This window comes from Anolis carolinensis, chromosome 3, assembly GCF_035594765.1.
Source record: "Anolis carolinensis isolate JA03-04 chromosome 3, rAnoCar3.1.pri, whole genome shotgun sequence".
NCBI lineage: Eukaryota > Metazoa > Chordata > Lepidosauria > Squamata > Dactyloidae > Anolis > Anolis carolinensis.
In genome coordinates this window covers 19485015-19498088 of record NC_085843.1, presented here as the reverse complement: position 1 = coordinate 19498088, position 13074 = coordinate 19485015, and the positions used below count along the sequence as shown (strand labels likewise).

Here is a 13074-nt window from a genome sequence, read left to right as displayed (position 1 = left end):
GTCACTCTAATATTTTCTCTATGTGTCCTCTACCTTTTCAGGCTCTACCGGAAGTTCAAACACGGTGCCTCTAGGAATCGTTTGAGCGACTGTGATTACGTGCGCTGTTGCATGCTGGGAACTTGGAGGAGTAATGGCGACTGTGGCCTAGCGGCAGAGCTCCTAGAAGAGAAGGAAAAACGGTAGGATGGGTTGGAATCGATCACGGGTTGAACCAGAACTTTATTCCCCAACTAGATGCGAGGCAGTCACTAGGCCTTCTTTGCATAGGAAAGGGAAGAGCGAATCATGATTTCGTACAGGCTGAGTAGGCCTGGTTCGTTGGTCATGCTTGGGACCATAAGAGGGTTAGGTTTTGTGTGGTTTTTTAATACTATTTGCACCCACGTAATCATAGAATAATAGAGTTGGAAGAGACTACATAGGCCATCTAGTCCAACCCCCTGCCATGCAGGAAAAGGACAATTAAAACACCCTCGACAGATGGCCATCCAGCCTCTGTTTAAAAGTTTCCAAGGAAGGAGCTTCCACCACACTCCAAGGCAGAGAGTTCCACTATTAAATAGCGCTTACAGTCAGGAATTTCTTCCTAATGTTGAGAGTGGAATCTCCTTTCCTGCATCTTGAAACCATTGCTCTGAGTCCTAGTTTCCAGGGCATATGACCTATTAGGATCACAACCTATCGGGGTATAGATTATTACCTGTTAGGATCACCACCTAATGGATAGCAGAGATTGAGATGACTGTATTTGGTAATGGATGATCACTGGGCGTGTAGATATTTTGTTTCTATTCGATTCTTTCAGCAGACAAAGATCCAGGCAGATTTCTTTTAAAGTAACAAGTTTGTTTACTGATAACTTTGTGTATTTAAAGATTGTTGTTTAATGTTTGTTTTAATTTATTTTGATGGTTGTTTTTATAGTCTGCTGTTTTTAATTGTTTAATCAGATTGTTTATATGTTTATTATGTTTTACATGATGTTTTTATTTCTTAAATTTTGTTACTGGGCTTGGTTCCGCTTGCAAGCCGCCCCGAGTCCCTTCGGGAAGATAATGGTGGGATATAAAATAAAATTGTTGTTATTATTATATTATACAGGCACATTTCTTTTCAGATTAAACTTCAAAACATTTAGAGAGTTTGTATCTTAAACTTATAATCTTTAATTAAGATTAAAAAAATCCTTAAGTCATTAATTAATCTGCCCCAGAGGGTTTTTAATAATCTATCCCGTTTTTATTACGATTTTACCATTTATGTGTTTTAAATGCAATTTTTTATCCTGTATTTTTGTTTTAATTGATATATTGTATTACTGTTTTATCTTTTTATAATGTGATTTGTATTATGTTGCCTAGGTTTTGTTCTATGTTGTTTGGGCCTCTGCCCCATGTAAGCTGCCCCGAGTCCCTGCGGGGAGATGGTGGCGGGGTATAAATAAAGTTTTATTATTATTATTATTATTATTATTATTATTATTATTATTATTATTTAACAGTTTCTTCATAAACTGTATTGCTTTATACAGCTATCTTTAATAACAGTTTTCTTTCAAAGAAAACAAAAGCCTCAACAGTTTTCTAACTTCCTACACTGCCTTCTGCACTCTAACAGACTTCTATATCAAGCTGACTCAAGGTTTAACAGACTTCAAGCTGACTCAATGCGCAACTGACACTTCTAACTGTTATCCTTTAAAAAACCGAACATTCTAAACTCACTGAGCCAGCCCCTCCCACTGCTTTAGGTATATAGGGATTTGCAGTTCTATTTCTGAGATTCTCTTTACTAGTTCTCTTTCTCATTATGTTTCTCTTCTAGAGAAATCAAAGGATCTTGAAAGAATACCTTTTGCTAGGGGTATTTTTGTGTTTTGATTTCTTCCTTTGTAATAATAATAATAACAACAACAACTTTATTTTTATACCCTGCCTCCATCTCCCTGAAGGGACTTGGGGCGGCTTACATGGGTCGAGCCCAGATAAAAACAGTAACAATGTAGACCACATCAAATGAACAAAGACACGTGCAGTTACAAAATCTAAACATTAACATATACAGGTAAAATAGCAAACATAATAAACATGATTAAAACACAGAAAAGTTATAAAAAATGGACTGGATAAAGTGCACCGTATGAATTTCAAACATGAGGTAACTGAAACAAGAAACTATGGCCTAAATCCAGTTGCTAGCCCCAACTAGCATCAGTCTATGGTAGTTGGTAAATAAACACTTATGAAAGTTTTATTACTTCACTAGTTGGGGATAATAATTAGATTTTGGAAATGGTAGATCATTTTGGCTATATTTCATTTTAAAGTATACCCTTTGAGCTTTTGGGGTATAGAAATCAAGATATAAGTCCTTGAGGCTGTGCAGTCCTAACCAAATATTATCCTGGTTATTGGCATTTTTCAAATAGATGGAAGTAATTTCTCTCAGCAAAAATGCTTTTCTACTGGCAGAATTCTATCAGATGTTTGCCAAGATGAGAGTTCTGCTGGCAAAAATTTGTCAGTAAATGTGTCAAAAAAAAAAAGTGGGGATGGGGTGAGGCAAGTCAAGGATAAACTGAATTATGTCAGGCCACACCAGCTATAATCTCAGCATAAAGTTAAGACAAGGCAAGGATAGTCCTAAGAAATTTCCAACAACTCTGGTCTGGTGGAGCTTAGATTCAGCATAGTTTCAATTTGTTTTGGGGCAGTTAGGTTTGTGCTTTAAAACTGAAAATCTATCCATAATTCTTTGAAGCTTCTTCCAGTGTATCTTACTTCTAAGTAAATCTCCATAAAATCAGTTGTGGTTTGCCATTGTAAGATTTATTGTGCTTATTAGTCTTTTATTTTGCTTTGCTGCAATAGGATTTATTCTTCATCCATCATGTACGTTTGATCCCAAACTATTAAAGATGACAACTGCAGCAAGACCAACATTTGAACCTGCGAGAGGAGGGAGAGGAAAAGGGGAAGGTGACTTAAGTCAGCTCTCCAAACAATATTCCAGCAGAGATCTTCCTTCTCATACTAAAATCAAATACAGGTAAAAGACAGTTAATATTTCTTAGGGAAATTTATTTTGGCAGTAATGCTTATTTTACGGTATATAGTTTTCCCCCAAGGTGTGTAACTAACCATGTATGCAATCCAGTGACAGTCACCAGTAGTTACAAAAGAAAGTTCTGACAGCAGACAGTTCTTTTTTTCTGGCTGCTGATGTTCTCCAAATGCCATATATGTTAGCTTTCACAGGTCAATAAAATTGGGATAGCTAATAACATCAATGGAAGTCTGGTTTTCCTGGATGTTGCAGAATGTCTTCTATTCAAAGACTTTCATTGGTGTTTAATAAAGATCAGATATCTGCTATGTCCAAATGAATACCAGCATCCAATCTCAATTAGAACTAGTAGGATCTAGGAAAAAGGTCCCTTATATTTTGGCAGATAAGGTCTTTCGGATCTTTTTCCTTCCTATCCCTCATGTTTGTTGTATCATAATAAAAGTGGATGGACTAATCATTTTTGCTGCCAAGAAAAGCTTGAAAGATACATTTTCTGTTAAGGGAATTCTTTATTTGTTCTTAATCCTCATTTTAAAAAACTGACATTTTATTGTGCGTTTTTAATTATTATTATTATTATTATTATTATTATTATTATTATTATTAAGATTATTGTTACTTTAAGTAAATGAGGTGCTTAAGACTCATATAATATTTTGTTGTAAGAACAGTATTCAGTTTAGGTGAGATTTGTAAGATATGCTTTCCATCTTCTGCTCTTGGCTGCTGTGCAGTACGAGGGGCGTTAATTAAAGATTTCACCTGACCCACTTCCTATGGACTGAGAGCAATGAAACTTGGCACAGTTATTGGTCCTTCTCTACATAGGTGCCACCTAGGGACACACACTTCTCCCATATTTATATGCAACTGTAAACACCTCGCTTGTAGAAGTCAACAGGTTGCTCCAAAAGCCAAGTTGTGACTTTGGAAATCAGAATCCCATCATCTGAAATATGTTTGCCCATCAAAAATACCTTCACTGTTGCAAAGAGGTGGAAGTCCAATGGTGCGAGGTCACGTGAATAAGGGGGATGCAGTAGAATTTCAAAGCCACTGGAGCATGCTTCCATCTGAGCAACATGTGAGTTGTGAACTGGTGCATTGTCTTGCAGAAGGCAGACACCTTTGGTGAGCATGCCACATCTCTTGGTTTTGATAGCCTCCCGCAGTTTCCGCAGTAATGAAGCATAGTATGCCCCAGTGATCATGGTACCCTTTGCTAGGAAATCCATCAATACTACTCCATGCTGGTTCCAAAATACTGTGAGCTTGACCTTGCCTGCCAAGAGTTGGGCATGTAACTTCCTTGGAAGTGGTGAGTCATGATGCTTCCATTGCATCAACTGGACTTTAGTCTCAGGATCATAGTGATGGACCCAGGTTTCATTCTGTGTGATCAGTCTGTGAAAAAGTCCTCCTTGTTTCCATGGCACATTGTCAGTAGAGCCTGAGAGCATTCGACTCGTTCCTGCTTCTGGAAAGGTGTGAGCAGCTGGGGAACCCAGTGAGTGGATACCTTATGCATGTGAAAATGGTCTTGGATGATTTTTTCTATGGACCCCACACTAATCTTGATATTTTGGGCTAGGTGGTGTATGGTTATGTGGTGATTTTCCAAAATGAAGATCTCCACTTGATGGATGGTGTGTTCATCAATAGCAGAGTGGGGTCACCCTGGAATTGGAGCTGTTTTCACCAATATCTGACCACATTTGAATTGACGATGCCAGTTCTTGACTACATCATATGATGGGGAATCGTTACCATAAACTTCTTTTATCTCATTGAACGTCTCCTTTGGTGTGCAGCCTTTCAAGTAAAGGAATTTGATGACTGCTCTGTGTTCCACTGGGTCCATTATCAAACCTCACACCAATTCAACACCTGTAAAATCAAGACAGTTATCAGACCTGAGTTGTAAATTGGCATAGAGATTTATATCATTACACATGTGCAGTTTCACAATTCTGTGCTAAATAGAAGTGGGTCAGAGGAAATATTTAATGTACGCCCCTCATACCAATAATTTTTCTGTTTCAGACAAACAAATCAGGATGCCCCTGAAGAGGTGCGCAACCGTGACTTCAGGAGGGAACTGGAGGAGCGTGAACGAGTTGCTGTAAGAGAGAAAAACAGAGATAGACCAGCACGAGGTTTGTGTTGTCTTAGTCAATTATTGTTGCCTTTTGCCAGTGAGGTATATATCAGATTGTGGATTAAGAATGGTTCAGAATTCAATAGTGTGACCAGGGTGTTGCAGGTCCAGTAGACACGATGGCAGCAAAAACAATGATAGAGATTTTGTGAAACAATACCAAGATTGTAGTGCTGTTCTTGCATTCTATGCATCTTTTAATTTTTTTGTCTGAAGGCAAGAATTAATATTTGGAGCACCAATTTAATGTGGACTTTCCCCCATCACAGGATTGTATTCCTTATGGTGGACTATCAATTTATGTGAGAAAAGCCAATGATGTACAAAGACAAAAGTTGAGAATAGGCAACCCTGTTCCTTTTCCATTTCTGTTACCGTTTCTGTCTCCCTTTTCACCTGATGAATTGGTGGGACATGAATGGATTATTTGCAGAGGCTTTGATTGTATGCTAATAACCATGGGTTCCCCTTGTCCCACTTTAGTATGATTAGGGCTATTGGGAAATCCAAAAAGCAATTGATTCTAGAGATAGATGCTGGCTTATCAGTAGTCACCTACCTATAGCATATAATAATTGCCTACAAGACATGAGATGTAAATTTAACATAGACACTTTTTAGTACATGATCGGAATATTTACATACACTTGTCTATGTTGGTGCTGAGATTAGTAAACTTGTATTTTTAGTATTGTTATTGGAGTAAATGACACTCTGTTTCAATCTCTTTTCTTTCATTGCATTTGACCTTCTGGATTCTTAACAAATTTTCCTGCATTTCTCGTACAGAACATACAACTTCTTCTTCAGTGTCTAAGAAGCCCCGATTAGATCAGATCCCTGCAGCTAACCTGGATGCAGATGATCCTCTGACTGATGTATGTATTCTCAGTTGCTGGGGAACTGTACAGTAGAACACAGAAAGCAGCATTATGCCTAATAATTAATCTGTTTCAGAGTCTGAAGAAGCTACTTTTCCAGAATTTCTCAGTCACTGTGCCCAGTGACAATAGTGGCTGTTGAACTCTGGAAGCTGTGATTCAGAAAAACACTGTTTTCTCTTAATATCTGGCATACCAGTTGAGGGCATGTCTCTTAGATTTATTTCTATCATTTCTACTCCGCCCTTCTCTCCCGAGGGGACTCAGATCCTTTCAAAATGTGTAAAATGTTGAGAAGAGCTCTCTTTGTATGCACCTTAGGGCCTCTATTATGTTCATTAGGCCTGTGTAATTTGTAATTAGCTGAGACAAATAATAACCTGAAACATTGTGTGGTTTCTGGGATGTATGGCCATGTTCTAGCACATTTTCTCGTGGCATTTCATCTTCTGTGGCTGGCCATCTTTATATCTGATGGTAGTAAAGCAAGTGGAGTATATATACCTGTGGAATGTCCAGGGTGGGAGAAAAGAATGATTATCAGTTAAGCAGGTGTAAAGGGTGTAATTAGCTAGATTTGTGTATGTTCAGTGGGATCCCCCTATTACATGAGTAACCATGAGGGTAACATTGCTGCCTAGAGACATCCTTTGTTTGGATGGTGTTCACTAGCCCTTGATTGTTTACTGCCCTGAGACCTCCTGCGTCAGACACCACCCAGACAGCCCAGAAACCACACAACATCCCAGTGATTCCGGCCATGAAAGCCTTTGACAATACAATAACCTGAGAGTCAGGGCTTTGTAAGCCTTCCAGTTTGGCCATTTGCACTGGGCAGTGTCAATCACCTAATTATCCACAGTTACATAGCTGGTGGGCTGCTTGCGATGCAGCCCTGGCATTTTTATGACGACTATTTGTCTTAAACTTCATCTATACTGTAAAATAAGTACAATTGAACCCCACTTTAACTGCCATGGCTTAATCTTATGGAATCAATTGAGATGCAGTTTTACAAGATCTTTAGCTGTCACTGTTAAAGTGTGTTGCTGCCTCACCAAACTACAGTTCCCAGGATTCCATAGCATTCCATGGCAGGCAAAGTGGTGTCAAACTGTACATTGTAAGTGTGCCCTTAAGAGTTGATAAAATGTATCTATTAAGCCTGTTAATGAGCCTTCTAAGCTTCCCATAAAGATTATATTTTTTCTCAAAATGCCCCCCTTGATCTCTTCTGGGGGACATTTTTGCTATCTCTACCATCATCAGGATGTTTTTAGGCCCAAGAGAAGCCTTATGTATAACCAGGAAGGGAGCTGACAGTGACATCAATTTACTTTCCGGGTGTGAAAGAGCCCAAGTGACCAGAAATTCCACACCATATTTCATAGGATGTATAGTGGGAATGAGGGGGGGGGGGCAATTTGAAGGGGTTTCTTAAGTAGAAGGAGTTGGGGTTTAGGGACACCATGAGGGTGCTGCTCTCTAAAGTCCATTGAGGAATGTGTTTGCTATTTTACTTGTTTTTCCTACTCTCACTGTGTAATGAAGCCTCACTTAAGAAAATTGACAGATTCAATAGAAACATTATTTTTTCAATGAAAGTTTTGTCACATTGCTATTGATTAAGACTCAATTTAAATTGTCATTATTTTGCAGACGGTGCTGCATTGTATGATCAATGTAGATATCATCTAGATACTGGAACTGATTTTAGTCTGTTGGTTGTTGTAAACTATCCCACCTCTCTTTTAGTTTTTAGTCTTAGAGGTTTTATCTGGTGCTAAATATATATTGTGATTAAGTCTGTTTGGGTTATTTAATTTTTTATTTTTTGTTAATTTTTGTTTGTTATTAGTTTGAAGTTAGACTGTTTTATATTGTTTGTTGTGTCCTGTTTTTGATTTAATCTGTTTATATGTCTTCTCATTGGCATTGAATGTTTGCCACATATATGCTGGCAACTGCCCTGAATCCCTTCAGGGAGATAGGATGGTCTACAAACAAACAAACAAACAAATAAATGAATGAATAAATGAATGAATAAATGAATGAATGAATGACAACACATTCCTCAATGAACTTTAGAGAGCTGCACCCTCATGATGTCCATTGTTGTTGTTGTTGTTGTTGTTGTTATTATTATTATTATTATTATTGACTCAAATAATCCAGTTCAACTGGATTATTGCATTGCATAAGTCTACAATGAGCATATAATGCAGTTTAATCTGACAGTAAAGATAGGGCCCCAGAAGCTCTGGATAAGGAGGTATAGCTTCCAATGTTTTTTTATGAGGCAAAACATGACAACCTCCAACTTGTGTGACAGCTTTTTTATACATTAGTTGACCACATGGGGAATGTAAATTGCATCTATTCGTCACCACAGTTTCAAAAGTTCAATGAGTCACACCGTATGAGGTGTCGCATAGGAAGCTCTGACGAAGCTCTTCGGTAATGGATAGGTGATGGAAAAAGAAGTTGACTATCCTTGCTGTTTTTGTAGGAGGAGGATGAAGATGAAGACTATGAAGAAGAGAGTGACGACGATACCGCTGCTCTCTTAGCTGAGCTAGAAAAGATTAAAAAGGAACGTGCGGAAGAGCAGGCCCGAAAGGTAAATGCACCAACTTAATCTTATTGAACAAACTGCCTTAAATTGACACAGATCATTAAGTCTTTATATTATCACTTCCAGTATCACTGGTCTTTAGTTATATAAGCCAAAAAGGAGGGGATGAGATTTTCTGTCCTTGGAGTATAAGATTTTACCTAGTACTGTCTCTCTTGAAAGTGAGTTTCCCCTGTTTTGGCCAGACGTTTTTCCCATTCCTGTTTCCAAAGTTCATTTCAACTAAAACATTGAAGAGTAACTGAGGGGGCTTCTAACAGCAGAAATGTGTACTTTGACACTTGAGCCGAGGCTATTTTGTGGAGCTTGGTTTAATAGTTAGGAATCTTCAATTCACATTTACTGCTACAAACAAATAGTGCACTGTCCATCTTTCTGTCAACATCATACTTTCGTATTTTGTTGTAACAGGAAATGTGACTGTACACACTCAGCCAAGTTCAAAGGCATGTTTAATACTAATCCTAAGGCAAGAAACAATTCCGAACTGAAACAAGATGCTTGTTAGAATTGGAGTCCAGCCTTACCTGGAGTGGATTTAGTTTGCTCTTGTGAGTGTACAAGTTCTCACAGCCTTGAGCCAAATACATTGACCACTGCCCAAATGCCTGTGATTAGAGGATAGTGGGTTGGGAATTGCAATGCTTGGCTTTTAGTCGTGTTGAAGCTGTGCCTGTCTTCCTCTTTATTTTATTTTTTGAAAACAGCGAAATCTGATCTGGTTGTGATTAACTCTTTGACTGCTTCGTGGAACCAAGCAAGCTTAAATCTTTTTTTTAACTCATTGCTCCCTATTGTGGATATATAAGGCCAGAATTTCACCTTAAAACTGATAACTTCAGGAGAAAACTCTTAAATATATTTAGGAGGATGTCCAAAATTGTTTGTGGCTATGTCCTCAGCTTGCCCACCATCAGGCTGACAAAGCAACTGGTCTCTTTTCTATAATTCTAAAAGAAAAAGTATTAGACTTCACACAGTTTAGTAACTTCTTTGCCTTCGCCTCCCATCCTAATGTTTTTCTCTCTTTCTGTATGTAACCATCAATCAGCTCAGGAATCTTTCTTGCCTCTCACCTAATCAACTATTCCAGTATTCTTTCTCTTTAGCTACTCAATGCTTTTTCTCTTCTTTCACAAATCTTGGTACTTTTTCTCTAATCTGACCCCTTTTTTTCTTCATGCTAATATTTCCGCCTATCCCAGTATTCTTTTAGGTTTTTTCCCTGCTGACTCTCCTTTCCAGGCAATAGAATCCTTTCTCTTTTCTAACTTACTGAAGGGTTTTAGGGTTCTGCAGACAGAAACTATTCACACTCAAAACAAATATTTTCTTTCACCTAGTGACTAAAGCTGGCACTGCAAAATACAGGTAGATCAGAATTAATTAAAAATCAATTACTTCACTTTAAAAACCAGATATTCCTCAAATGTCGAGCCATAGGATTACTTCAATATACGTGCCAAATTTTGAGATGTCTTGTAGTTATTGTGCATACAATTGCACATTCTCTTTTGTTAATATAGAAGAAATAAGTCTTTTTCTCATCTTGACAGGAACAAGAGCAAAAGGCTGAAGAGGAGAGAATACGGATGGAAAACATCCTGAGTGGAAACCCTTTGCTGAATCTTACTGGCCCTGTTCAGCCTCAAACAAATTTCAAAGTAAAACGGAGGTATGTTGGTCTTATTTTTGAATCCCTACAATATACATCCACCCATTCCCCATTCTTCTACCATCCCAGCACTATTAAATTGGGTTTTGATCCCATTGTGCATTATCTGATTATCTAGTATGTAGAATGAGTACAATCTACCCCAGTGGATATAAAAAAGGGGAAGGTTTAGACAGAGAATAGTTGCTAAAAACAGAATAGAGAAGGTTAAGGGGAAGCCTATGCTTTACCAGATCATAAGTTTGCCTCTTATTTGATGTGACATATTTTATGTAATGCTTCTATAGAAAGTTTTACCTCCCACTTTTAGGCGCCATTAGGCTACCTGGTGTCATCTAGGCGTCTATTCTTGATTTAAATAGATTTTGCTATAAATGTTGTCTTGGAAAGCTTTGGCATAGACTCTTAAGGTGCCATGAGACTGTTGCAATAGACTAACATTGGGGACTCTTTGAAATAATGTGTTAAGTTTCATATGCTTGATCTTGCTGTTGGTTAGTTGATTTTAGTACTTTCTTTTGGACCTCAGTAGCCAGGGGTGCCATAGAACTCGTTGGCTTGGAATCAAACCAGAAATTGTCTATAGGCAAATACCAATATGTATCATAAATAAAAATCTACTACCGGAATGCTATAGTAAATTTTTAAATTGCATATTAATTCTTTTATGTTAAGCTGCTTTGAGTCTCCTTAGTGAGAGATAAAGCGGGGGTATAAATAAATATAATAATAGTAATAGTATTATTATTATTATTAATAATAATATTTTTAATCTTATATGCTGCCCCATCTCCCTGAAGGGACTCAGGGCAGCTTACATGGGGACCAAGCCTGGTAATACAGCAATAAAATAACTCAACATAAAATACATTTCAATTACAATTAATTAATACATAAAAAACATATAAAATATCATAAAAACATAAGTTCAACAATAACAAATAACAATAACAAATAATAATAGACTAATCTCTGTCTGCTTCATTCTCATGTCGTATTCTTTTGTTGTTGTTTAGTAAAGCTGATTCACTTTACTTCTCTCTTCCCTGCTGTTTTTTAGATGGGATGATGACGTGGTCTTCAAGAACTGTGCAAAGGGAGTTGATGAGATGAAAAAAGATAAAAGGTTCGTCAATGACACACTGAGGTCGGAATTTCACAAAAAGTTTATGGAAAAATACATCAAGTAGTCCTTTCAGAGTATTTTTTAAGTGCTGCATTGCTAATAGACTCGATGAATCAAGTCACTTCCCCTCCATCTGAAAAATCTTCTGGTTTAAAGGGAGAATTTTGTCAACAAGTAGCAGCTCTAACCCAAGTCACTCATACCATTTTTACTTAATCCCTCAGCTGTAATATTTTTAGGTCTCTTGTTTCAACAAGGCCAAGAACGTTTTTGTTTTGTTCTTGCTATGAATTTGTTTCTCATGCTGTTTCTGTAAATGTTTTGAAGATTTATTTGCAATAAACTCATTATACTGAAGGCTTAGGCGTTTTTCAAATTACTGTTGCAACTAGGAGATGCGTAGCAAAGATATTGTGAAAAAGATCATGCATATGACCTGGTTGCCTGATCTGTATCCTGCATCATTGGAAGGAAGGAAGGTGAACCAATTTCTTCTGTCTTTGCTCCTCACAGCAGGCAGCGAGTAGGAGTCTTTATTCCTTGGCTGAATTCACTTGCGATCTTTGGGCCTGTGGAAGTCATTTAGTTATCCAGCTATACTCTGTCCTAAAAAAATGTTCAGGCAAGGTGATTACATTAAACAAAAGCAGGACATGTGAAAGATCTTAGAGCCTTAATAGACCACAAGTTGAACGTAAGCCAACAATGTGATACAGCAGCTTAAAAAGCCAGTGGGATTTTGGACTACATCAAAAGTGGTATAGTGTCTAGATCAGAGGTCCCCCAAACTAAGGCCAACAATCAATGCAGCCATTCAAGGTCATTTACCTGACTCCTACCCTAAACCTTAAACTTAGGGTCACCCTATGTCTGAAACAACTTGAAGGCATACAACAACTTGACTATCTTATCAGCCAAAAGTAGGTCCACACTTCCCATTGAAATACTGGTAAATTTATATTGGTTAGTTGTTGGTAAGTGTTCTTTACTTTAAATATTGTATTGTTCCTTCAATTTTTTTGCATTACAAATAAGATATGTGCACTTTGCTTAAAAGGTTTGAGGACCCTTGGTCTAGATCAAGGGAAGTAATGGTGCCCCCTATTCTGCTTTAGTCAGACTTCACCTGGAATAACACTGTCCTGTTCTGAGCACCACAATTCAGAAGAGATATTGACAAGGTGGAACATGTCTAGAGTTCCTCGGAGTGTGGTGGAAGCTCCTTTGGAGGATGTGCTTTAATTGTGCTTTTTCAGCCTGGCAGAAGGAGGTTGAGTTGGGTGATCCCTGTGATGTCTTCCAACTATGATTCTATGTAAAGCAAGGTTTCGGACAATGTTCAGCCAAAACAGTTTGAGCTTCACCTGCCTGCATCTGACAAAATGCATCCTCTAGGAATTTTCTAAGTTCTTCATGGTGACTATGGTAACTTCTGGCAGGAACCATTCATTCCAATTATCCACAGTTTCTTGTTTCTATGGGAGGTTCAGGAACATATTCCCTATAGATATAAGTTTCTGTTGTCTA

The 13074-nt window shown here is 37.8% G+C and overlaps 1 protein-coding gene across 2 annotated transcripts; it reads left to right on the top strand.

Annotated features, from left to right (window-relative positions):
• Nucleotides 1–29: 29 nt before the first annotated feature.
• Nucleotides 30–11904, top strand: cwc15 (CWC15 spliceosome associated protein homolog). Of its 2 annotated transcripts, none has more exons than XM_003219338.4 (7): nucleotides 30–182; nucleotides 2874–3051; nucleotides 5116–5228; nucleotides 6020–6108; nucleotides 8621–8731; nucleotides 10303–10421; nucleotides 11482–11904. In XM_003219338.4, exons 2-7 carry the CDS (start codon nucleotides 2921–2923, stop codon nucleotides 11609–11611), a joined length of 693 nt encoding a protein of 230 aa, XP_003219386.1. In that variant the 5' UTR covers nucleotides 30–182; nucleotides 2874–2920; the 3' UTR covers nucleotides 11612–11904. The 2 variants fall into 2 exon arrangements, with proteins under 2 accessions (XP_003219386.1, XP_062830631.1); XM_062974561.1 differs by lacking the exon at nucleotides 30–182 and adding an exon at nucleotides 216–347.
• The last annotated feature ends 1170 nt before the right edge of the window (nucleotides 11905–13074 follow it).